Source organism: Xiphophorus couchianus, chromosome 2 (assembly GCF_001444195.1).
Source record: "Xiphophorus couchianus chromosome 2, X_couchianus-1.0, whole genome shotgun sequence".
NCBI lineage: Eukaryota > Metazoa > Chordata > Actinopteri > Cyprinodontiformes > Poeciliidae > Xiphophorus > Xiphophorus couchianus.
The window spans coordinates 15917991-15944574 of NC_040229.1; the positions used below are offsets into that span (position 1 = coordinate 15917991).

The following is a 26584-nucleotide window of genomic DNA, read 5'->3' on the forward strand; positions in this document are numbered from 1 at the left end:
GACTTATGGTGCTGTGTGTTTACAGAAGAGATTACTGCTAACCAGAGGCTAGAGAGTCTAATCTCTCTTTGAGGTTTAGACTACATGGGGCATGAGGTGTGTAGGAGAGAGAGATATGACTATGTGGGGGGTTTTGTCCCTGTGAGCCTGTATATGAGGAAGGCATAAGGCAGCTTGGTGTGGAGGGTTCCCAGAAGTTCAAATATTGAAGGTTGCTAACCTCTCCAATCCTTCACACCAAGAGTGTAATCACAATGTCAATCTTTTCAGAGTGACTCCCACAGGACGCCCCTGCTCTGAAGTGTTTACTCAAGGCATGTTGCTATACTGCTGCACTGAAAAGAGCTTGGTGATGGAAAAGATTTCCTCAGATCAGGAAGATCAAAGACTCAGTGCCGAGACCAACATGTAGCTCTGTTCACCTCCCAGAAATCCCTCTGTCAAATGGGCTATAGACATTGGGAACCCAAGATGAACTGTGAAAGCAAAATTCAGTTGAAGCAAGATAGTAAATAAGCTGTCACTATTGAACATTAAACCATGCTAAATATTTGCTGTTTTAATTCAGTTAATATTTCCAAAATTATTTCTAGTTTCTGAGTGCCATAATATTAAGATACATGTTTAGATGTGTATTCATAAAATATCTGTTTTAGAGACTGTTTTAGAGTGTTTTATTACTTTCCATGTAATAAGATTATTAGGACTTCAAAACAAACTGGGAAGCCAAGATGATGGCTCTGACAACTTTTGAAAGGTTAATTCATGGCATTTAGTTTAAACTTGGGTGAAAAATTTGGAAAATACCAACCTCAGAAGGAATGCGAAAGACCGTTTGATGATTCTGGCGAAAGCAAAACAAGTTATTTATTGAAATATTTTGAGAAGAGAACACTTTCCAAAATAGATGGCTTCATAAAGAAATAATATAATGTGTTAATATTAAAGCCTTGCATGATGTAATGGCTGAGCAACATATGTTCATCATTCCCTTATCAACTCTGCAGCCACAGCTCATGTTTATGATGCCCAGCCATCTGAAAATGATGCTTTGTGGACAATTAAAGCAAAGTTCAGTAAAATACACAATCACCTGAAATATCTGATTTTAAAAACTTGGATTTAAACTGTTAGGTGCTTTGTCCTGAAAGGATATTGTAAGAAAATGGACAAGAAGGTAGTGGTAGAGACATGTGCACTTATCACCACTGTCAATACGTCAGTTCTTTATCACCAAGTGTAGCTGGAGAGTTGAGCCAAGGTGGATTACTGTAAGTAAATCCAAGATGTTTTCGACACATTGTGTTTTTCTCCTGATCAGGCAACCTTGTACTGGTCTGCAAACAATAAGCTTAACAATGTTCCTCCACTGAAATGTGCACTGTAATTTTATCCAAGATGGTGCATGTTTTACTTGTAAGCTATGTGTTTGCAAAGAATTTTAATCTCCCTGTTTGTCTCTTGCTTGTCTTGGATCAGAATTGCTTCAGGCTGGAAGTATCTATCTGTTTGCGGGCCCTGCTGATGTCCTGCACTCCCACTCTCTGCTGTTGGATGAGGAGAGAGGCAGTCTTTTGCTCGGAGCTAGGGATCACATCTATTTGCTTGACCCAGACAACCTGAGCAAAACCCCAAGGAAGGTAACAGCTATACAGAGGAGAAATATACAATACGTAGAAGGTGACAGAATGACTGAAATCTGAACTACAAATAAACAGATGCTCATTTCCTGCATCCAAGACATCGCTTAGAAGACTTCAAAGTATTTGCAGGCTCTTCAACCACTGTTTGATGGAGCAGTAATTGTAGAAAATAAATTAAAGCATGATTTCTCCATTCATGTTATCTGAACTATTCAGTTTAGATCTATGCTTGGAGACACTTTAAACTCCCTGACCTTAGTTATTTGCTGTGAGTAGGAAAATGGAACATTCAGTCATTTAGTTTCATCCCATGACACTTAAACCTCTCCTACCATTAAGTGGGCTGACGTAAGGCACTTTTTTTCTATTCTAATTTGGCTGAAAGGCACTCAGGCATGTTTTGTTTTAGAGAAGCGCTCACCTTTCAGTCAGCAGCAGTCTGCATCTGTCTGTCTGCTGAGGTCAGGGTCGCCATGTTCGAGGGCACATGCGTGCACACTCTCCAACAAATGCATACATAAACATTTGCCGTGTACGCACACTCGCCATTATGCGTTTACACAAACACATGCATTCAGATGGGTGCCATATGTTAGAGATTGTGGATGTGAGTGTGTGTTTATGCAGCTGAGGTTGATCCATCAGAGAAAGGACTGTTTATTTGATCTTTATCAAGTTGTTCTATCTGATAGTCATGCTTTCAAAGTGTTGCCTTTCTGGTTGCCTCTTGGGCCATCGATGGTGATACTGAAGAAGATATGAACCAAAAGTTTTAATCTTTGAGACGTGTGTGATTAACCCAGACTATGGATGTCATTCCTACCTGCATACATAGTGTTTCTGAGAGGAGATGCAACTGAAATAGGATGAACAGAAAAGAAGCATAAATATTAATGCTTATTCCAGGCGTTTCTGCCTTATTGTTGCTCTTTGGTGTGCTGGAAAAGTTTTACTACAATTTTTATGCTTGTGTAGAAGCATTGACAAAACCAGGTGGGAAAATAGTCTGTGTACATGCCTTCACCACATGTGTGAAGGCATGTGGTGCCTTCACACATGCGCCAATTGTAATGTAACACTGTAGTTTCTGTATGAATTCCTTTTCTATGAACAGTATTGACAATAGCTCTCCTTGGCGGGGTTACAGGAGGTAACAAACTAAGCAGACAAGCCAGTTATAACACATGTATGAACAAGGTGGGGGACATTGAAAGACTATTGGAGAAGGGCTCTCTTACCAGAACTTAAAACGTTGTTATAGGTCAGACCTTTTTTAGTTTGATTATTGAAGCAATGGAAGTAGGAATAGTGCAAGACTTAGCAAGAACACAGCTTCTTAAAGGTAATTCAGAAAATGGCAAAATCTTTAAGTAGATTCTGGCTTTGACCTTTGCTTGTTCTCTCTACTGTCTTTCATGTTGGCTTTGGTCTGTAAGCAAAAAAGAAACATATGTTTGGCTTTAACCTGTCTGGTCTCAGAGTTCAGTCTGCTCTTGTTTTAAGCCTTAAAAAGCCTCTAAAAGGGCTTCAAAAGGCTCTTTGGTTGCACTAAAGCTGACATTAGGTTAAGGGGTCAAGACTTTTCTCAGTTCTGCATTTTAACAAGGTCTATAAAATCCTATATTTTGTTTGTTAAGTAGCCAATATAGATATACTACAAAAGGGAGAATCTGCATTCTCCCTGTAAAATATGGGCACTGTGTTTGTAGACTATACAAGATTATTGATGTCATTGCAGATTCATTATGATGTGCTTACTTTATGTGGCTAAGATATGCAGATTACAATGCGAATGACAACATTGAAACATATTTATTATGGGGCTTAAGTTTTATATTTTGACAACAACGTTGAGCCGGAAAAACACTCATATATTTATCTGTCATTAGATCCACTGGCCTGCTCTGAGAGACAGAGTTGAAACATGCAAACTTGCTGGGAAAAGTACAAATGTGAGTATTTTCATTAAAAAAAAAAAAAAAAAAAAAAAAAAACTTTTTCAATAGAATCTTCATTCCTTAGTCTGTCCACAAGCTGTATTGTAAATTTTACATGCTATTCATTATATTTAATGTCCTACTGTACCTCATATTTCCTCTGTTTTTTCTGTCCCTGCTTGTTCTAGTTGGAATGTGCTAACTTTGTAAGAGTCCTCCACAATTACAACCGGACACATGTCTATGCCTGTGGGACAGGAGCCTTCCACCCCACCTGTGCTTTCATTGAAATTTCCGGGCAGAGAGAGGTAAAGTATAAATGAGTGAATATCAAATGAAAATTCCTAGGCTGTATTTCATGGGTAGTGTTAAATAGTCTTGGAATATTACTCTCCTTTAAACCACAGGATGGTGTTTTCCAACTGTTGCCTAATACAGTAGATTCTGGCAGACTGAAGTGTCCGTTTGATCCATTGCAGCCGTTTGCTTCAGTCCTTTCAGGTAAATAACATCCGTTTTGCAAACTTATACAATGAGTCATTTTTATTTCTGCAGAGCCAAATACTTTCATACAAAAATTTGCATTCCTATGTTTATTTTCTAAACTGTCTTCCTACAAAGCTTCTGTGTTAGAAATAGACAAGTTGACGTTTCTCAAAGAACAAGAAAGTAATTTTGCTGACAGTCATAAACAACAAATGTTTGGCAGCCTTTCTGCCATTTGTTGCATATGCTAACAGAAACCTTTCTGCTTTGCATTTTTGGGTTTACATAAGCTAGACACCTGACAAAAGAAAACAGCTTTTATTGAATACTCAAGTTTTTGTCATTTTACAGTCTAAAACTTAATTTATTTTATTGGCATTTTATGACAAATAAGTGCACAATTGGGAAATTGAAGGAAAGCACTACATACTTTGGGGTTTGTCTATTCCAGTTTTTGCACGGAGACTAACATGTTTGTCCACTTTTATTTACAAAATAAGTCAACAAGATTGAATGAAGTGTCCTTCTAGATATTCTTCATTTGGTTTGGGTCTGAATTTTGACTAGATTGTAAGGCATGAGCATTCTTTTGTCTAAGCCATTGCATCGTAGCGCTGACCGTGTATTTACTGTTGTTGTGCTGGTAACAGTCTCACATCACTTTTGGCCTCCAGCAGGTTTTCTTCAAGGATATGGAGCCTTTGCTTAGCTCCATCCATTCTCTCTGACCAGTTTCCCTGTTCTTTCTGAGGAAAAAAAATCCTGTTTCCATGACACTGCCAGCATTGTATGTTTCACTGTGGGTATGGTGTGTTCACAGTGATCTACAGAGCTACAGAGTTTTTTGCCACACATACAGCTACAACATATAGTACTTTATATGTTGGGCAAAATTTTCAACTTTGACTCATCCTGCCAGAGTACCTTCTTCCATACATTTAGAATATCTGCTACATGGGAGCAAGCTTAATTTAAGACTTTCTTTAGGTATTGTTTCAACAATGACTGAGTTGCATCTCATATTAATGCTCTCTTTGCCTGACCTGTCAGCTTAGATTCTACTATCAGCCTTGTCTTGGTAGTTTCGTGGTTGTGCCATACTCTCACCATTTTTGGATGATAGACTGGACAGCGCTCTTTGAGAAGTTCAACTCTTGGGATGTTGTTTTATAATTTAGCATTGCTGTAAACACATCCACAATAATATTCCTGTGTGGTGTGTATCTTTAGTGATTGTCTGAGGCCTTTACAGAAGAGCTGCATATTTGCAGAGATTACATTGCTCACAGGTAGATGTTATTTACAAAGTAGGTTGCTTCTGAAGGCAGTTAGTTGCAATGAGTTTTATTTAGGGGCAACTGAGCAATTCTAATAGTATAGATTTTTATTTAAAAAATGGAAACTATTTATCTCTTCATTCCACTTCATAATGAAGTACTCTGTACTTTGTTCCCCCCCCCCTCCCATAAAATATAACAAAATACATTGAAATTGGTGGTTGTAAAGACGCAACATGAAACAGTTCTAGGGATAGGATTTTTTGTAAATAAAAATAAATCAAATATCTCTCCAGATCAGTACCTGTATGTGGGCACATCATCAGACTTTCTGGGAAAAGACACTACATTCACACGCTCCTTAGGTCCTCCACCTGACCAGCACTACATACGCACAGACATCTCTGAAGACTACTGGATCAACGGTATGTACACTCTTGCACATCTCCACATTAACATGCAGAGTGCACTCAAAACTTGTTTGCTTTCTATAATACCTTCGGCCTCACCGCAGACACAAAGAGCCGCCTGTACCCTCAGGATGATTATTGGAATTCCACAGAAAAGGAAACAGTCTACTTATTCATTTCACTGAAACTTTTATATGAATGCCACAACTGAACAGGGGCCACACCTACAGGGGAATTTACAGTGTGCCACAAAGTTCCGAGTCTGAGTCAAATGCACACACACATAAAAGCATGCACAGTCACTGAGCAGGGAGACCTCTCTGCATGTGCGTCTTCAGTTTTAAGTGTTTTACAACCACTGACAGACTGTCGTGTATCAACAGTTGTCTCCAGAATCTAAATCTTTGCACATGGTCTCAACATTTCACAACCACATGGTCAGGGATGTTTGGACTAATTTTGTCTGTCTCGGCTTCAGTGTCTCTTGGTGTGTGTAAACAGCTTGTGCTGGTGGCGGGGTAGACAGACAGCACCCCATCTTGTTGAGCGTCTCTCTTCCTGTGCGCCTGTGCAACATCTTCCCAGAGCTGCATGACTAAAATGACCTCCTGTCCAGCATGTTAGAAGCAGTTTATTAAGCTGTTCTAGTTGGGGAATCACCCTCTGGTGTTTGGCTTGGGTTAAAGACGTTGAGCTAATGTTGATGTACTGTCACTGAAACGTTGAAACTTTTGTCCTGTCCCTCCTCTGAATCTGGATAGAGATGGAAACATGCTGTTTCCATTTATTGCACCTAGCACAGTGTTCATTACTTTTGTTCAAGCTGATCAGTGTTTAGGACTTTACTTTATGATATGATTAAAACATGAAATACAGAAATCATTAGTTAAATACATAAATATACTTTAGGTAAAAACAACAAAAGAACAACACAAACTCCATTTTCTTTAGCCCTCTATTGCCCTTCAGTCATTGTGATAGCCACGCCACTTAGTTTTTTGCACTACATTCACATTTATCAAAATTGGGTGTCTGCAATTGAGGGCCTCTCTCTTTAGCCAAAAGTATTATTAGGACACAATGAATAGAGTAAATAAATTTGGATTTATGATAAACCACCAGATATTGCAAGTAATCTTTTGCAATACTGATATCGTATGCTTTGAAATTACTTCCCAATATTCTTTCCAGCCTTTGTCCATAGGATGTATACACAACAACGGTATTGGCAAAACTTTTAATCACCAAATCTGCACAGGTGAATTGTATCACATACACTCATTTGTAGAAATTTTAACCCTCCTGCTATTTTAGAGAGATGCTCAAGAGGAGCACAACAGATGTCACGGTTGGACGGCAGGGAAGCAGGGGGTTGTCCAGTCAGTCCGTCATTTCCCAAAACCACACAAACTTAAAAAAACCTTGTAAAGGTGCCGGACTGCACACAGGGTAAAAAATCTGCAAATGACTCTGTTTTTTAAAGACCATGAGAGGATTGATTACCTTTTTGAGAGGTTTGAGATCATACTTTTTTCAGAATAAAGACATTGTTTACCTGCAAGTACAAATGGTAGCCTGAAACTTGGTGTCACTTTTGAAATATAACATAATAAGTGTGTTGATGTTTTTAAGAATGCTGCGCCTTAATGACACTAGTGAGAAAAATAGTGTTGTGTGTCAAGAAATAGTTTTGCATTGTCATTGGTTAGGAGTACATGAGGTCAGAAACTGTGACAGAGGTATTAAAGCTTGTAGAAGGAAGAGATACATTAATATCGAGACTATCTAAGTCTAATTTTAATTACTTTTTATCAAGTGATCAGAACTATACTCTTTATAATATTACATCTTGCATCTAATATCTATTATAATGTTGACGAGATAATTTGTTCCAATAACCTGAATTCTCATTTCTGAGTTAAAGCCTGTTGTTGGTATGTTCTTTAATAAAATCTCTTTTTCCATGGACACCTAGCCATTTATTTTAAATTTTGTTGATGGACACTCACATTTTACAGGTTTCTTTTAATTATTTTTAACTATGTCTTAGGTATTAAATTTGTCCTTTGAACAAAACTAAAAGAACAATATTTGACCAAACCAGTATATGTGCTTTTATTATACAGACAAGACATTTATTAGACTACAAAAAATAATAAATACAATTCCAATTGCAAAGAACGGCTTGGAAACAATATTTGGTTGGATATAATATTTCAGTTGAATTGCTTTCAAGCTCTGTAGCTGGCATAATTGGCCAATTGGATCAACTCTAATTGCCCTCAGTTCCCACTCCTAATGCATATTTATAGAAGCTGAGATGCTAGAGCTCATAGAGAATGGTCAGGATCTTATGTAATGGTAAAGAAAGAAAGGAGCCAGGAAACTGTGGATATGCTGTTATTGAAATTCAGTTTCACCTACTTCACCTTCTCAGACATTGCTAAACAGGCATGTATTTAAATGATACTAACTGAAATGTTCTTCAAAAAATCCAAATCTTCTTTCTATTATTTTATTTGCTTATGCACCAAAAATCTAGGTGTTTTAATGGTTGATATAGAGCACCGCGAGGCTTATGTTAAGTCAAGGGAAGCAGGAATTAATTGTTACCATGAGGTGTACTGTAGTTTTAAAAGCCACATGACATTAGATTTAATGGAGAAACCATTACCAGACTCTAATGTTCTCTCTTCCTCCTTTCCTTTCCTCTGTGTCTGCAGAGGCCAGGTTTATTTCTGCTCATCCCATCGCTGACACTTACAATCCTGATGATGACAAGATATACTTTTTCTTCCGTGAGGTGTCGTGGGAGGGCAACGACAAGAGCATTCTCTCCCGAGTGGCTCGTGTGTGCAAGGTGAGATATTACTTGAGGAAAGTGTGGACTGTGGGAGTTTCTCAGAAGAAGCAGCACAGTGCCATGCAAAAGTATATATATCCTTTGAAGTTTTTTTGGTCTTCTTGTGGTTGTAACACACATTTGCGTGTTACAAATTTGTAACACATTATTGATAGATGTTGGTCTATCATTTTTTTCGATAGACCATCAAAAGATGATACATATTTTTAAAATGGACATAAAATTATTTATGGTTTTCAAAGATTTTGGAAATATCCACTTTTCAGATTTGCTTTCTTGCTAAATGGCTCTTTTTAGACAGATGTTTGTGCATTAAAAATCTCTTATTTGCACAGGTGGGACCTGTGTTATTGCATTTGCCATTTAATGACTAATGCAATAAACCAATCAGATTATTAGTTAAAATGGACAATATAAGTTAGTTATGCAAAGAAAATTGTAAGATGTTATCTTTGATGATAATGTTAACAGTCAACTAAAGGTTTAACCTCACAGCAAAGCAACTGTAAGCTTAGAATGGCACAAGGCATATTTACAATTGGGGACCTTAGTAAAGCACTCGAAGTACCATTTGTCACCACAAATGGAATTCAGTGGTTTGTAATTAGCTTTCAAAGATTTATTGCTAAAACTCGAAGGAACAGTTTTCAGCATGTTTATATCTTGGCAGACATCTGTAAGGCAGGGAGAAAGGAGATTCTTTTAAATTATGACCTTATTTAATTCCTTTTTTCTCTACCATTTTTTTACCCTGGAGTACTTCTTTTTTCTTACCTTTACATTCCTTATTGGTGGATGACTATTTTCTCCTATGTGAAAGGACATACTTAAGGGCCCTTAAGTTTAATTCACTTTGATGACAGTCACCATGTGAAACATCTTTCCTAAGTGTATGCATTTTTTGAAAGGGGACACTTACCAGCATTCTTGTTTTTGAATGTACCAAATCCTATCCGTCTTGTATAACTCATTCATTTACCTTTCCATGTCCCACTTAAGGACTCCAAGCAAAGCTCGGTCAAACATTGCAATTTGAGGAAAGTAATTCATATGCAAAGATGAAACGTGAGTTGTTTTGTAGAAAATGCTTTCATTTCACCACTCCCTTCAAACCAGCTCTACTTCTATTTTTTTCTCTTAGTGTCTTCTTAAATACGACAAGTATATAAAGGATCTCATTAGTGCTAACTATACTGCAGTTCTAGGAAAGTCCAAAGTGCCACAGTATAATGAATAAATAAATTGCTACAAATCAATATCAGAGGTAACAAGGTCCAGTCCTTAGAAAGCTATTATACTGGTGTTGACTGTGCTATAACCTTTAGATAAAACCTTCTCCAACACACCTGAATTAATTTCTAGCCTATCAGGCCTCTGCGGAGCTGCATGACATGTTAGTGAAGGAAATCGGCCATTTGATCCAGCTATGTTGGACATGGGCACCATTGAGTAAGAGGTAGTTAATACGTCTTAGAAATGGAATAAATTTGCAAATGAGTAAATAAATATGTCAGTGTATGTTATATATGAATAAATAACTTTATTTGTCTCATAAAATGTTTATCCACTATGTGTAAAAGTCATAATACTTCCATGAACAATTTTATTCTTCCTTCTTCATCCTGCACCATAAAATTAATTAGAGCCTAACATCTGCAGAGGATGTCAACTTCATCTCAACATTTTTTAAATTTATTTGACAGTCCTGTTCTACAGCTCAGAATGAATTTGTTTTGGTGCCAGCACTACCCACTGCAGTCAACAGGCGGGGCTAAAACTTTGATTGTGAGATTGTACTGTGATTGATTTGCTGTGCAGGTTAACAAATCAGACGTTAAAATAATGTATTTATTTTATGTTACGATGCACTGCTACACAGAAACCATAAAGCAATTAGTTAAATAAAGAAATACATATTTGGGAATGTACAACATATTAAATAATAATAATAATAATTCATTATTATAATGATTGTAATAATAATAATAATAATAATAATAATAATAATAATAATAATAATAATTATTATTATTATTATTATTATTATTATTATTATTATTATTATTATTATCATTACATATTTTAATTCTTAAATATTTAGGGCAATGCACTATAACCAGAACCATGAGCACTTCATATCATTATATCCAAATGTAAAACAATAAATGAAATTATAAAATTAGGACTTTGTAAGTTATTAGATTATTAATCTGTTTATTAGATTATGACATTTTCGTTGCCTTTACACATATTTAGGCATGTTGTTCAAACAAATAGTGAGTGTAATCAAAGTTTCCTCATGGGAAAATAGAACATCAGACCATGGTTTTGTGACTACTTGCTGTTGTGTTTCAGAATGATGTCGGTGGGCTTAGGAGTCTAACCAATAAGTGGACCACCTTCCTCAAAGCCAGGCTTGTGTGTTCAATTCCAGGACCAGATGGCGTGGACACACACTTTGATGAGCTCCGTAAGTGACTATGTGATTTAAAGTGAGTCAGGACAATAAAATGACTTTTATCTTCTAACAGTGTTTTTCTGTGAGCAGTTTATTTAATGAATAATTGAATTAGCATATGCACAGTGGTAGAAGTAGCCAATAATAGATTCCTGGTGAAAGCTGTAGAGTGGTGTCATTTAAAATAACCTTTGCGTTTCTCTACTGTTTTTCTTTTTGAAGAGGACATTTTTCTGCTCCCTACCAGAGATGAAAAAAACCCCATAGTGTATGCAGTCTTCTCTACTTCCAGGTAAGTCACGTTTTGTATCATGTTCACAAACGTCTTCTTTCACCCTTGGCTTACATTGTTCTGTATTTGACCATTTCTTTAAGTTCCATTTTCCGGGGCTCAGCAGTATGTGTATACAGCATGGCAGACATAAGGGCGGCGTTCAATGGACCATACGCCCACAAAGAGGGGCCCGACCACAGATGGGTGGAATATGAGGGGAGGATACCATATCCCCGTCCTGGAACGGTATGTTTTTCCAACACATAGATAATTACAGAAAGAAAAATTGGTTCTTTCCTGGCTATAGATGTTATTTGGACAAGTTGGGGGGAAAAAAAACACCCCACAGCTTTCTTTTAAATTACAAAATCATAAACATTACCTAATTTAAATGTTGAGGATTAAAGCGTGACATACTGAAGAAGCTGCAGGGGATGCAGGATATATCATCTGCTTACTCAGCGTCATTACAAATGACCTAACCTTGGCTTTCATGAGTTATATGACATGTTAATCAGGTTCTCATTTAATTTGTTTAAGAATTCTAATCAAGGCAGTGAACAGGATACTTGGGGGATTTGGTGCTTTATAAACCTCAGGTGCACAATTGAGTGAGGGCTCAATGTGAGCTATGGCAAACAATAAAGCAGGGGAGAGGAATTGGGGATAAAGAATGCACAGATGTTTCACATTAGATTGTGTCATGCAGTTGTCGTTTTTATCACTAGATGGAGACATACATAAGGAAATGTGAAGAAAGGATTTTCTTAATAGTTTTAAATCTATCCAACAAAATATCTTTAATAATAATAATAATTTTAATTATTATTGTTTTTTAGTGCCCCAGTAAGACATATGATCCAAAAATCAAGACCACCAAAGATTTTCCAGATGAGGTGATCAGTTTTATTCGATTCCACCCACTGATGCACCACTCAGTTTACCCTGTGGTTGGTCGACCGGTCTTCACACGTGTCCGAGTGGATTACTCCCTTACTCACATTGTGGTGGACAGGGTTATGGCAGATGATGGGCAATATGAGGTCATGTTCCTGGGAACAGGTGAGAGTTTTTTTGTTTTTTTTTAACACCAGAGGGCAGTGGATCACATGGACTCAGCAAACGCTCATGTGTATCAACAACTAACATTTTTAGCAGTTTAAGACTCTCTTTGTGTTCTCTTTGTGTGTCTAGACAAAGACTCATCCTTACTGAATATAAAATCAACTATACACACAATATGCATGGCTTACATAAGAAATAAAACCTTTGAAATCAAGGTGTTGCAATTGATTTCAACCCTTTATTTCTGCCTTTGCTGCAGATGCTGGTTCTGTTCTGAAGGTGGTGAGCATCACTCAAGAAAACTGGTCAACAGAGGAAGTAATTCTTGAGGAGCTCCAGATCTTCCAGGTGAGATATACAGCTTAATCTTAGACACACAAATATAAAAAGATTTGCTTTCAGACATATTCTAGTAATTTTGTGGTTGTTAATGGAAGAGCTGTCTCATAAAACCACAACGTGGTTGCCCTGCCTTTCTAATTGTCATGCCTTTTGTATATTCAACAACATCACCGATTATTTTTCCTTAAACCAATGCAGCAATGTTTTTGAGGTGTTTTCCTATCTTGTTTCTACAGGTTTCATCTCCCATCTTAACATTGGAGATTTCTTCTAAAAAGGTACATTACCCATGTTGCTCTCACAGCATTACATCAGTGTGTCTGCATAACATTTCTGTTCGCCCTGTCGATAATTCACACCTCACGCATTCCGTATGTCTCATGACGCATGCCTAATGTGTCACAAGACGAGCATTTTTATTTGCTCTTTGTTTACACATGCATTCAGGTTGACACTGTGTTAGACTGTTCTCCTTCTCCTGCAGCTCTTTCACTCGTCCATCTAATTACATTGGGGTCAGAGATGTCAGTAGACACTTCTGCCCCAATCACAACTGCTATTAATCCTGAACACTTTTTGACCTGTGTGTGCCAGTATGTGCCTGCCTGTTATTGTTTCCAGACCTGTCATGCTATATCCTTCCAGTTGCATTTGTTGACATTTTGAAGCTAATAAGATATTGTAACATACAATTGATAACTAACGAACAACCTAATATTGGATACAAAGTGCTTTGTTTTGTATTTGTGCTTAGTAAAAAAAGTTACTTTAGTGACGCCATTTTTCTTTGTAATCATCACAGCTTTTAACAGAAATAACTCGTTACACGACAAAGGAAAAAAGTGCTTTCTTGTACATCAATAGTAAATTTCATGTTGGCCACAGTTTTTACAGTCACCAATAACTGTCTGGCATAATTCTAACCATTGGAGTTTCATACCTACGACCAGCACCCCATAGATAAAAACCTATAAATATAAAATATTAAAGACAAAACATAATAACCTTGTTATGTTTTTCAAGAAAACAGTTCCATGACAACTTAAATTTTAGAAATATTAGGACATGAGTTGAAGTATATATCAAGTATAAACCAAATTAGTGTTCACAGATATCTAATATGCATGATTAAAGAATAAAACAGTTATTACACTTTTAAACTTCAGACACTAAATCACATTTCAAAAACTGTCATAATACTCAGGGCAGCTCTCCTGTTTTTACAAAGTTCTCTGATATGGGAGAAAAATTCCCCCACACACTGATAATTTCAGGTCTTAAGGAACTGACTCATCAAGTATCTCAAGAAACTTTACATTTTCAAATATAACGAACTGCCAGTGAAAGCAAATTCAGTTATGGGAACATCATAGGCTTACGGAATTAACCCAGTGTCATGACTACAAAAGGCCCGAAAAAAATGAAGACGAACAAAAATAATCAATAAATTAATCAACATTTTCAATTCAAAAAACATGTTTGCTGCTAAATTACTGAATGAAATATACATCAGCTGAAGAACAAAAACATTGAATTGTGTTTACTCGGTTATTTAGGTTCATCAACCATCAGGATGGTGCAAAGTACTGTTATTCATATTCAGCTTATAAGTGTTTCAGAAAACCCTGATTATTCACATAACTTCTTAAAAATACCTTATCATTCTTCAATGGTGCAAAATGGATTTTAGGATGTATATGTCAACACTACTCAGGCTTTTTTCACATATATAAAATGTCATTTCAATATGGAAAGACAGTAAATCATTAAAAGGTCGAAATTAACATTGCGTTTATGCCAAAAATGACTGAATGTTAACATCGTACAGAAACCGTATATAACCTTTTATTAAACAAATTCTACAATAATGCTGTGTTTGATTTTAGCAACAACTATACGTGGGTTCCAGGGAAGGTCTCGCTCAAGTTTCCCTCAGCAGATGTCACCTGTATGGCCAGGCCTGTGCTGAATGCTGCCTGGCACGAGACCCCTATTGTGCATGGGATGGACACACATGCTCCCGATATGTCCCGGCATCTAAGAGGTGGGACAGAGGGGAAATGAGATGCAGCTGTGCAGCTCTTTTATCTTTGTGGTTTTACAAAATGCTGTACAAAATGATGTAGCCATTTATATACAGTTTTATATATAAAAAAACACACAAACCAAAAGGAAGGACATATATCTTAATTACCAAAGAAAATATGTGAATATTTGTTTCTATCTATATATTACAAATTATTGGCTATATAGTATAAGATTTACATGGATGAGTTTGAAGTATATGTGATGAAAATAAAAGCAATATGAAAATGTAAACATGTAATGTAAGCCCAATGACCACTTCATATGTATTTTTTCTGGTACATGTTTATGTCCTTGAAGGAATTGTTGTTTAGCTTGGGATTTTCTGAAAATCACACGTTGTGGTTTATGTTTTTATTAGATTTTTTGGGTATGAGTGAATTGTTTTGCAGAAAGAAACCTTTTTTTGATGTGTCCTCTAAAAATGCTATGGTTAGAATTATTTTGTTGCCACAATTTATTCCACACCTCCTCTCAGTGTCACTATTGTTAAACAAGCTGTGTATGTTGTTTTCCCGTGGTTTTGTTATTTGTCCTTTCATGCATGTGTCTAAAGTCTACAGAAACAAGATCCAACATTTATGGGTCACACTGCCTTATTATTAGACCGTGGGGATGTTGTTTTGTTTTGGAATTAGTAGAGGCCCTGCTTGGTTTGCCGTGATCTTTGAAAGTAGATCTTAAGTGATTATGTGCTACAGATGTCCCAAGAGGAAGTGGAGGAAGAAACAATATAAACTAAAGGAGCCCAAGTGAGCAACATCACAAAAGAGGACAAGTAGTAAATTCTTGTCTGGTGTAAAATTTCAGAATTATTTCCTGTGAAGCTGTTTGACAGAAAAAATAAATAGAATTAAACATATTGAACTTAAGGTAGAAGTAATATATAAATTTCTACTTCAGGAACCTTATCCTGGACTCAGAGTAGTTTTCTGGGGGCAGCTCTGTAACTGCCACTGTTTCCACTGCAGTTACTTCTAAAAAATGATCAGTGTTAAACTGTTCCCCATAAAATGGCCCTGGTAGGAAGACAGCTGTTTTGAAATTCTCCTAATCTCCAGTAAGGATATTTAAGGAGGGAAGAAGCATTTCCAATGGGAAAAATAGTTTTCCATAATATATTTCAGTCATCCAATTTAAAGGGCTCTATGGCTCATTTTTTCTGTTAACTTCACCTGTAAATCACAAACTTGATGTGTTTTCCTTTTGTGTTGGCATTGAAAGTACATTCTTAAGTCAAAGTAATGTTTGGATTTTAACCTGTTTATGTTAGAATGCTTTACAGTATTCAAACAGTACAGAATAGTACACCATTATAATCTTCATCAGAGGTTCTACTCATCTTTTCTGTTCCACAAATGCAGTCAAGCTGGAATTCTGCATGTATGAAATACATTTTACTTCATAACAGTATTGAAGTCATTGTCGAATTGACTTTGATATTGTCAAAGAATCATCCGTTATATTTTTTCCCCCTCAAATCACAGGCTTTTAAGCTTGTAAAAGAGGGGAGACTTTTCCTATTTTCCTCTGGCACTTGACTGTTACAAGTACAGAGCAGGAGGACATAGAGAAGCAACCTACTGTCAACAGTTGTAATTTAAAGAAACAGCACCAGCAGTCAAACTGAAAAAAACAAAAAAGACTTGGGCAGATTAATTGTTAATGGTAATTAGGTTCCTAGGTTTAAAGATTCAGAGTAACATAATTCAACCATGCCTAATCAGAATACAATTAAATGAAATGCAACTTCTTCAGTGAAGAAAAATACAGCTACATAGCTTTTTATAAATAATAAAGGAAACAAATTGAATTGTGAATATTATGCATTTGGTGTTTATTTTGCATTTTGGTTTGGCGTCCTTGCCTGGGGTTTTACAGCATGGAATTTGCATGTTCTCACCATGTGGGTTCTATCCAAGTACTCTTGCTTCCTCCTATAATCCAAAACATGACTGCTAGGCTAACTGGTCTGTCCTAGGCTTGATTGTTCTGGATTATCATTCAATGACTGCATGACCGTGCACAGAGAAGCAAAGACATCTTAGAAATGTAAAGCAAAGATAATTTGTGTAAAATAAGCAAAAAGGGATGCCAATAAGTAAATCTGTCAATTTAGCTTTGTCAACAAATGTGTCCATTTGTGTACATAATCACTGCATTTTTCTACTTTCACACTTGTGAAATTGTAAGATCTACTAAGAAGGAGATTTAAATTTCCTATAACACCAAGCCATAAACTACAAGAAGGGCACAAATAATTTTTGTACATGCCTGCATAAAGCTTAATGAAGTTAGATGTGCATTCATTGTATTTGTCTTTGCTTTTCAGACGTTCCAGAAGACAGGACATTAAAAACGGAGATCCTGCCATTCAGTGCTGGGACACAGAAGACAGTATGTAGACTTTATACCATCTGGAGCCGTATGCTATATATCATATTAACAATGTTTCCCCACAATATACATTATTCACTTGTGTGAAGAACTTCCTACAATGTAGGTAGAATAATTAAAAAGATTTACAGTTGAATAATTGCTTATTTTTGTTTCATGTTTTCAGGTCATGGTGGGGGCAACGTGGAGGAGAGAGTTCTTTTTGGAGTTCAGAACAACTCCACCTTCCTTGAATGCACCCCAAAGTCTCAACAGGCCCAAATCCGGTGGTACATGCAGAAATTGGGAGCTGAACGCAGGGAAGAGGTCAGTGCTCATAATAATCCACACATTTTTGCACAAACCAGCCAAACACTCTGGTATGAACAGTTTAATGTCTTCCCAACTAACTTCTCTTTCTCTAAGATTTCTGAAGATAGTCATTATTGCTTTTTTTGGATGTACCTCAGTTCGTTTTCTTTTTCTGGTGGATCAGAAAGCATGGACGTTATTGGGCCAAAGACAATTATTGCTTACAAAAGAATGTTACAGTATCCAGAAACTTCATATTTGACTTCAACCTCACTGGCTCTGAAATCTGAGTGTTAAATACTTGGCTACAGTTTTCATTGCTCCCTGTGTAGCTGACGTTTATGGTGTTTATGACTTTCCATACATTTTTGCACCTTTGCTGTCCTTGAGGGAGTTAAGGAATGACTTTCTTTAACCAGACGTACCCAAAGGGATAATGAAGTAGAAGTGAAATGTGCAAATTGTATTATGAAAGTGAATTTTAATCAACATTTTACTGCCACTACTTATTTTGTCAATGTTCTGGATCTTGCAGATAGGTATGTGTTGCTGTATTTACTAGGTATCTGACCGATACCAAGTAAATACTGAACTACTATCACTGATACCAATTCAGATACCGATGCTTTTTTCCTGAAATATTATCACCAATTAATAATTTGGTGGTTTGACTTCAGTTAGTTATTTATAGTTGTAATAAATATATTTTAGGCAAATAAAAACATTTTAACTTTAAAATTACACAAATAGAAATAGAATACTGTTTTTTCAGTTTCAGTAAGACTTTTCCCTGCTCCCTGATTATATGACTTTAATCAGTATGTTATAATTACAACTCTGGGCACATATTATATTGTGAAAGCTGAGAGAGATTGAGAGGTGTACTGTTTGTGCAGACAGTGTCAGAATGAAGATGTGCTTATTGAACAGGTTGAATTTAAAAGAAAACATACTTTGGAATGTTTGAGCACAAATATTACAAAAGTATGACATCCTGGTAAGATGTCGCATTTTAATTCCTGCGTATGTGCTGACATGAACTACTTGAGGAAATTCAAGTAACTTGCTCAATATATAAAATAGAAGCTGCAAATAAAAGTATTAACCTCATACAACCCATTCTCAGTCCCGACTCGTCATATATTGACGCTTTTGCAGGTTCCCTCAGCATCACATGTTGACGCGTCGGGTACCCGCTTCGCGTCAAATATTGACTCGAAGGGGGTGAGCCCTAAGCCTAACCGTAACCCTTACCCTAACCCTAACCAGATCGTCGGTTTTGGACACTTAGGGAGCGGTACAGCATTCAATGAGAGAACCCTTCTCGTCAATTATTGACGCAAAAGGAGGTAACCGACGCGTCAAGATGTGATGCTGAGGGAACCTTCCCAAATCGTGAACATGTGACGCTGAGTGAACCTTCCCAAATCGCCAATTATTGACGCGAAGGGGGTACCCGATGCGCCAACATGTGATGCTGAGTCCCAAATCGTCAATAAATGACGAGTCGGGAGTGAGAATGTGTTGCCTCATACTACTACTTACCGTGGTACCCATATCGATATATAGATTGAGATGCCCAGATAAGAAACTAGTCATTTGGATTAGTTTGATTGAGACCAATGAGGCACAACTCAGAACAATAGAAAAGAAAATTAATTGAAACCTACCATGCATAAAATATTTCCCTCTGTAAAAACATGTTTTTCAAATCAACAACAAAGATGTACTGTTTAGAAAAAATAGTGTAGCACCTTTTCTAAGGAACCGAAATAACAGATTTTTAGTAGAAACTAGTTGAAGTGGATCATGTTAAAAACTTCAAAGAGGGGAAAAAAGGGCATACTTAAAATATCTATTATTTTTAAGTAGAATATATGAACGTTTATGTTCAGAAGTTTTCATTAAGTCTGATAGGGAAGCATTACAGACTTGGTATTTGTTAACTAGAAAATCCAAAAAGATATGTATATACGTACATTTTTTACCTAAACAGAAAACTGTTGTACAATAATGGAAATGCCTATTTTAAGAATTGCAGACAAGGGAAACCTAAAATTGTCAGAAACTACTTTGCATGCAAAGTATTTCAACATCTGAGTTGTCTTTGGCTTCAAATGTGAATCCAACAGCTGTTTTCCAACTGTGTTCTAAAACTCTTGGTCATAAAAATTTAAGACAAGCAGAGGTGCAAAGAAAAACATGAGGTGAAAAAGATGATTTAATGTGTAGAAATAGTCTCATTAGCTATAATTTTCTTCACTGAAGCAACAAAGATATGCTTATTCAGCCCTTCTTTCCCCTGTCCAAACATTTAAAGTCTTGTTTCTACCATTGTTAATGGCCCTCCCACTGGCTAACTTACACACTCCTCATCTCTGACTCCAATTCTCTTTTTTCTAATTTACCCTCTCAGCTCTCTGCTTTTTGTTTTATGTCTCAGGAGAGAGTCTAAGTCCAGACAGGTGCAAAGGACTCATGCCTTACAGCCTCTGACTAAGGAAAACACCTTGTTCTTTTGTCTTTGGTGTGTTTGTCTGTCTGTGTGTTTATCTTTGCAACCCCACAGCGGAAACCATAACAAACACTCACAATGCACAGCCATGTGTTTTAGGGTAGTTAACACAATGTGGTATTTACTATGTTTTTGTCTAGGAATGCAGTGATAGTTGACCTGTTGCATCAAAGTACTGGTGTATATGCAAAGTCTTCCTCTGAAGGTCTTTCAAGTTATAGAATGAAGTAAAGATTAAATGAAATACATAATATTAATTCAAAGAATTGGTTAGTTTTGCAACAGCCAAGTTTCTTTTGTGTTTTATTTATCATAATGTGCAAATTAAATATTTAATGCAACAATAAATGCTTTAAGAATAAAATACTAAAACCTTCAGACTAGACATACAGCAACAATTTCATGATTGAATGTATGTATATTTATCTGACTAAACAATTACATTTCAACAGAAACAAATCACATATGTTAGAAATTTTAAAGTGACATAAGTCCAGTAAGAAAGGATTTTTAACAGAACATATTGTGGCTATACCTCAAAAAATTTTAGGAAGAAAATCTTGACTTGACAGTGTGTAGCAGCCATGTCAATAACACAGCATGTGGCTCATCTACAAAGTGAGCCACGGAAGTTTACTGCTAAACAAGCTGGCTGTTCACAAAGGACTTCATCAAAGCACCTAATGGAAAATTAGGTGAAAAGAAAAAGTGAAGGTAGCAGACAATTACATTCTTGAAAGGATGTAATTGTTTGTAATTGTTAAACTGTTGGAAGTTATTTTAAAACTTTAGTCAAAGAGACACTGAAATAAGAAGCAGACCTCAGATTTTCGACAGTTGGCCTCAAAGTCCAACATCTGAATTATTACTATCAGGCACACGACTGTCCTATTCAAAGGCTGTAACCATAACAGTTGCAGCTGCAATTTGTTGTGTTTATAAAATTGTTATCTACAGTATTTAAGTTTAATATTTTTCTCCTTCTCTGTTTTTGCTATATTCTGACCAATTTCCATTTTAAGGCTTATATTTCTATCCCACCCTAATCACCTCACACTTTCTGTCATTATGCTGCTCAGTTTATAGACTTGGTTTTCTTGTATCGTTCACATTGTCTAGACAGCTTCTTTCTGTGTTTTCCTGCTGTGTTTTGATGGAGACATCCTCAGCCAACTGCAGTCTGCACGTGAAATATTATGCTCACGCTCCTCATGTGCTCCCTTGTTTCTATCCCACCACTAAGGTTATTAAAGATATTAACTGAAGGAATGTAGCGGTCATACTCGCAACATCCTTGCACGTGTGTATGTTCACCTCCTAGAGTGTGAAATATTTTACCATTAAGAAATAATTAGTGAGAAAGGCATGGATGATGATAAAATGCATGCTCTGTTCATTAAATCAAGGCTTGCCCTCTTTTACAACATGTGAATTTAATTTGATACTTAAGGTGTCATGGTAACTAAAAGAAAATACAAATATGCATCTGGGTGTGCCTTCAATGCAGAATTGTTATTTTGATGTGCTGCATTTCCATTCTTTTGGAGTGGCTAAATCATGCATCATGATACAAATATCATGCAAGCAAATAAAGACAGACCATCTGGGTGAGTTTAAATGTCTGGCGCCGTTTTTCAGTCACAGATGCCTTTATTTCGGACTGTGGAAAAGCTTAAAAGACCCAAAATGAGCACATAAACACTAATTGAATTGTTTTAAATTGAGAAAGACTTTTACATGTTCAGAAAAAACTCATGTTTTGCCAAGTCACTGCAGTGTATTAGAACACAGCAATGTGATGGAGTAGGTAATATAACACGTCATATATATTTACAGCCCTTCAATGGCTGAAAATATGTATGTATTTTATTGTGATTTATGTCGCACACCAACACCAATCAGTGCATAAAGATTTGGTAAGTGGGAGAAAAAATATAACTTTGACATTCAATGTTTTCTTTGTTAATGTCAATCACTTTCTTCAGCGGAAACAGAAAATTTTTATAAATGTTTAATGGGTGTGAATACCTTTGCAGTGAACTGTAGACACCAACATTCACAAGGAAAAACAAATCTCACACACATATAATTCTTGTTATTTATAATTTCCAATAGTCACAGGAGGACTATGATGTTTACTTTTAAAGAAATCAGACATGCACAAGCAGTAACACAGTGCACACACGCACTGTTTCTCATGCTGCTTCATGGTCATCTTCTGAAAGCTGATTAAACTGCTGCATTTCTTTCGGTGGAGACAGAAGCAATGCCACTTGGTTAATCATCTTGAGGGTAAAGAATGGCAGAATCCTAAAGACTGACCTGCTGTAGATGTTCAGGTTTTTATTCTGACCTCTTGGATGAGTCATCAATGCAATGTTGGATCCAATTTGGTAGGCTTGGCGTAATTCTGGAAAAATTCCCCATTTTTCCATGTTTTCTTCATTTGACAATAATGGCGTTCACAGTGGTTCATTTCAGTCCCAAAGCCTTTATGGTCCTTCTCATACTGAGATGGGTCATAAGTGATTTGATTTTTTTTTTTCTTGAATTTCTTCAAATCAGGACATATTGCATTGAGTTTGAGATCTTTTACCGTTATTCATTATTGTTATCTGACAAAGTCTATTTAAGCAATATTTTGATTTCAGTTTGTTGTTGTCCATAATAAATGTATTTGGAAACTCATAAGTGTATCACAAAAGCAAAATTACAGAAATAGATAGTTTTTAGATTACATACACTTTTAAACTCAATACCATATTGAGTGCAGTATTATATATATATATATATATATATATATATATATATAGCAGAAGGATTCTTGAGTTTTCTTTATTTGAAAACAGATGTGATCTTTTCATCTCAGCCTCTCTGATGAGTCTCTGTCATGTTTCTTTTTGCCTCCAGGTCAGGCTGGACGATCGTGTTGTCCACACAGACCGAGGACTTCTAATTCGCTCCCTTCATGCCTCTGATGTTGGCATATACTTCTGTGTGGCTCAGGAACACACACACTTCACACACACTCTCCTTCGTCTCACGCTGCAGCTTCTCACACATGGACAACTTGACAGAAAACCCAAGCTCAGTGAAGATGTCATAGAGCTGCACCATAGTGCAGAGGCCCGTCAACGTTACAAGGACTATTTGAGAGTAATGAGCTCTCCCTTCCACTCCTTGGAAGAGTACTGTGATTCACTTTGGCTGGATAAGAGGGCATCCAGGATGAGAGGGAAAAGTTTAGGACATGGCAAATGGAAACACATACAGGACATGAAGAAGAATAGAAACAGGAGACACCACAGGGACAGAGAGGAAGACAAAGAGAGAAAGAGCCAAGAGAGGGTAATTAGGGCAGTGTGAAGGTGAAGAAGAGGGACAAGACATAAATATTTTCATAAACAAACTTTGTACTGTACATTTAAATAGGGGTTAAGGGTGAAACTTATGGGACACAGAAATGTAAAGTTACTGCCCCAAACGAGGTTCTGACAAAGTTCTGAACAATTTGATATCTGACAAATTATCCAAATGTTTCTAAATCTTTACACTGTTTTATTTTTTCATCTGTATGTTTATACCTTGGAAAGTGAAAACAATACCGATTATACACATGCTAACTACACCCAATTAGTTTATAGAGACATTTTTGCAACTTTATCATCTATAAGCTTCAAAGCCATATTTCTTTCTCCAGCTGTATTCCGTCAACACAACACGGCTTAATAAAAAGTGTTAAAGGTAAAATAAAAAACAATCTAAATACTTAAAGAGAATTTGACGACATTGCATAAATGTTAAATGAGTGTAAATATTTATGTAACATGTACAGTAAGTGTAGCATCCTTCTTTTTCTGCAATACTGTTTTGTATTTCTAAAAAGATATATTATGCTGTATTTCCTCCCTTCTGTTTGATGTAGATTTGATAGATTTTTGTTCATTTACTACTGTTTCTAAAAGATATTTAAATAAAATTACCTCACATTCGTGATCAGTTTTATTTCATTTTTGCGTTATAGGCAGATATGGAATCAAACACACTCGTTGCTGCACTTACAGCGCACAAAGAAATGGGTTAGGGCTAGTTCAGCTGAGCCTCTCCTGATTTAGCAACTCAATTCCCCCTGCGCTGTGCAGATGCCACAATGATTCAGGACCAGCTGGTCTGTTGTTAAAAGCGAGTGTGGGTAATAGGAAGTGGGCATTTTCAGGAACATGACAAGCAGTACATTTCTCTAAAATGTTTTTAGGGAAAAAAGTTTAGAAAGCTTGAAAAATAAATTAAGCAGCAAGTATTACATAACCAAAAGCACCTGACCTGATTTACATTTTATAATTACATAAGATTCAAACCGATAGCGCATTTGTGCATTATATACTCCAAACAGTAATATGTTTTCTTCTATACAATGCATTCTTAATGACAGCAGATTACATCTAAATTAAACAGGGTGATTGATTAAATGAAAGTTTAATTATCGTTGATGTAAGAGCTGAACATTTTTGCACTAGTCTACTTTGTGTTTATTCACAGTGAAATTTCATGCTTGCTGTAACAGAGATAATAAATATTTTAGGCACTTCCTTCTTGTTTATAGTTTATTTATCAGTCAGCTACAGAGAGCAAACTGCTTTCCCCTCTCCAAAAAAGAAACTATAAAAGAACATCAGAGTAGCACAACAACAAGCAGTAAAAAAGCTCAGAGCATGTCCAACATGTTCCATTCACATTTCTTGCTTAATGTAATAGAATTTTTGTTTATTTCAAACATTGGCAGAAAATATGTACTACTTTTAGAATGCTGTAGTAATTAGGTCGATATGTTTAAAAAAATTGGGCAGAATTAATCCCACTGTTAAGTAAAATAACTGCATGCTAGACACATTTATATGCAGATCTGCTTAGTTGTTTTTTTAGGACTTTTTTAACATTGGTAACTTTTATCCTGTACAGAAAGGTTTGCTCAATAAATCCCATGGTTCTTCTTAATACCTTCCCTAGGCGTGATTAACCCGGAGGTTAACATGACCTTTACATTTGAATGGAGAAAAGTCATTAGGAAATGATTTAGTGGTATGACTTCTAGAAGGAAGTGGTGAATTTGATGTGATTGGAATAATGAGAGTCCTTTGGGAATCCCTGTGGAAGAGCTATTAAATAATGGCAAACACAAAGGCTAGTAAGCACAGTACCATTAAAAAACATTGATTTACTTGTGTCCACTGATCCAATTGGTCAACTCACCTTCGCATATAAATCCTTATCAATTTTAACATGAATCTTAATCTTATTTTTGGACCTAGAATTTAATTTAGTCTGATTTTTTGTCAGAAACATGGGTTATTTGCTTTCAGTCTGATTTTTCTCCCACTGACTTGAATTAAACAGGTTCTGTCAGCGAAGTTTTGAGGTTTTCTAGACCCTTTGTACGAAGGAAAGGGTAGAGCAAACAAGAAACACCTGCAAAAATTAATTGAAAACAAATGTGAGGTGGGAGTTTAAAGAATGTCTTAAAAATGAATGTAAAAGGTCTACAAATGGGGAAAGAAGTGCAGAGCTAAAGGGATTCAAGGAACTCAGAAAGTTAAAATGTAAGACTTCTTGTACTAATAAACTACTCAGAGTGAGCACTCCATTTCGTATTGTTGTTGAGGAAAGGCCTTTTCAAAATATCATGAGGAATAAAGGATTCCTCAAACATGCATGAAAGATTCAAGCCAGCACACCAGGTAGAACATGATGTAAAGTTCAGAAATGTTGATTTTACATAATACTGCCCCTCTAACCTTTTAACCATATTGGTCTTGTGCCTGGTCAGAGGGAGAATAAAAACTAATTGGCCCATTCCTCTTTAAACTGCCGGTTTCATTGTCCACCTTACTTTTACTGTCAAACTAATAGCATGGCATGCTTACCCAAACTTAACAGATTGCCAACTTCTTTTTTTCAAAAAGCCATTTTTACTGATGCCTTCAACCAGGACCCAGTAACATGGGTCCTGGACAGTAACAATCTGTCCTATCAACAGATTGTTGTCACTTCTTTAGCACATTCAAGCCAGACCAAAGTCATAGAGTGGTTATTGTTAATGTTGAAAATCCGGAACAGAACAATATCTGGACCAGGATCTGGACTGACCACAAATTGCAGACAGCAGTTCAGAAATAGACGACTCGCGGGCCAGATGTGAACTGTGGGCCACCATTTTAGGGACACCGACCTCGAATGGCCCTGAAGATGTGATCATTTGATGGTCACATATTCTTATACAAAGGACTTGTACTGATAGGCCTTCAAGCAAGGCTGTGTGAGTATAAAACTTCAGGGTCCTATTAACCTTAATATGTCCAAAATTCAAGACCCAATCATCATGGGAGGCTATGGTTGCTAAATCACAAAGACTAGAACAACTTTAAAGGGCCTTTGTGAAAACTGTGTGTGTGTTGCGAGTGAATGTTTTCATCTGATATGTTCCGGTTCACTACATTAGTGTGAATTATTTCAGGTGTTTATCTTCTACTATTGTTTAGTGTTG

General features: G+C 36.4%; 1 protein-coding gene across 1 annotated transcript in view; it reads left to right on the forward strand.

Annotated features, from left to right (window-relative positions):
- The window catches only part of sema3d (sema domain, immunoglobulin domain (Ig), short basic domain, secreted, (semaphorin) 3D), a 36740-nt gene extending 12701 nt beyond the window's left edge, over nucleotides 1–24039 (forward strand). The window contains exons 3-18 of the mRNA XM_028002275.1: nucleotides 1480–1640; nucleotides 3533–3595; nucleotides 3769–3888; nucleotides 3988–4081; nucleotides 5640–5768; nucleotides 8477–8613; nucleotides 10972–11086; nucleotides 11297–11366; nucleotides 11450–11594; nucleotides 12188–12410; nucleotides 12673–12761; nucleotides 12992–13033; nucleotides 14642–14799; nucleotides 17173–17237; nucleotides 17404–17543; nucleotides 22954–24039. Coding sequence (XP_027858076.1) covers nucleotides 1480–1640; nucleotides 3533–3595; nucleotides 3769–3888; nucleotides 3988–4081; nucleotides 5640–5768; nucleotides 8477–8613; nucleotides 10972–11086; nucleotides 11297–11366; nucleotides 11450–11594; nucleotides 12188–12410; nucleotides 12673–12761; nucleotides 12992–13033; nucleotides 14642–14799; nucleotides 17173–17237; nucleotides 17404–17543; nucleotides 22954–23409 — 2207 coding nt within the window. The 3' untranslated portion in view covers nucleotides 23410–24039. The remainder of the gene's footprint in view (nucleotides 1–1479; nucleotides 1641–3532; nucleotides 3596–3768; nucleotides 3889–3987; nucleotides 4082–5639; nucleotides 5769–8476; nucleotides 8614–10971; nucleotides 11087–11296; nucleotides 11367–11449; nucleotides 11595–12187; nucleotides 12411–12672; nucleotides 12762–12991; nucleotides 13034–14641; nucleotides 14800–17172; nucleotides 17238–17403; nucleotides 17544–22953) is intronic.
- Nucleotides 24040–26584: the final 2545 nt, after the last annotated feature.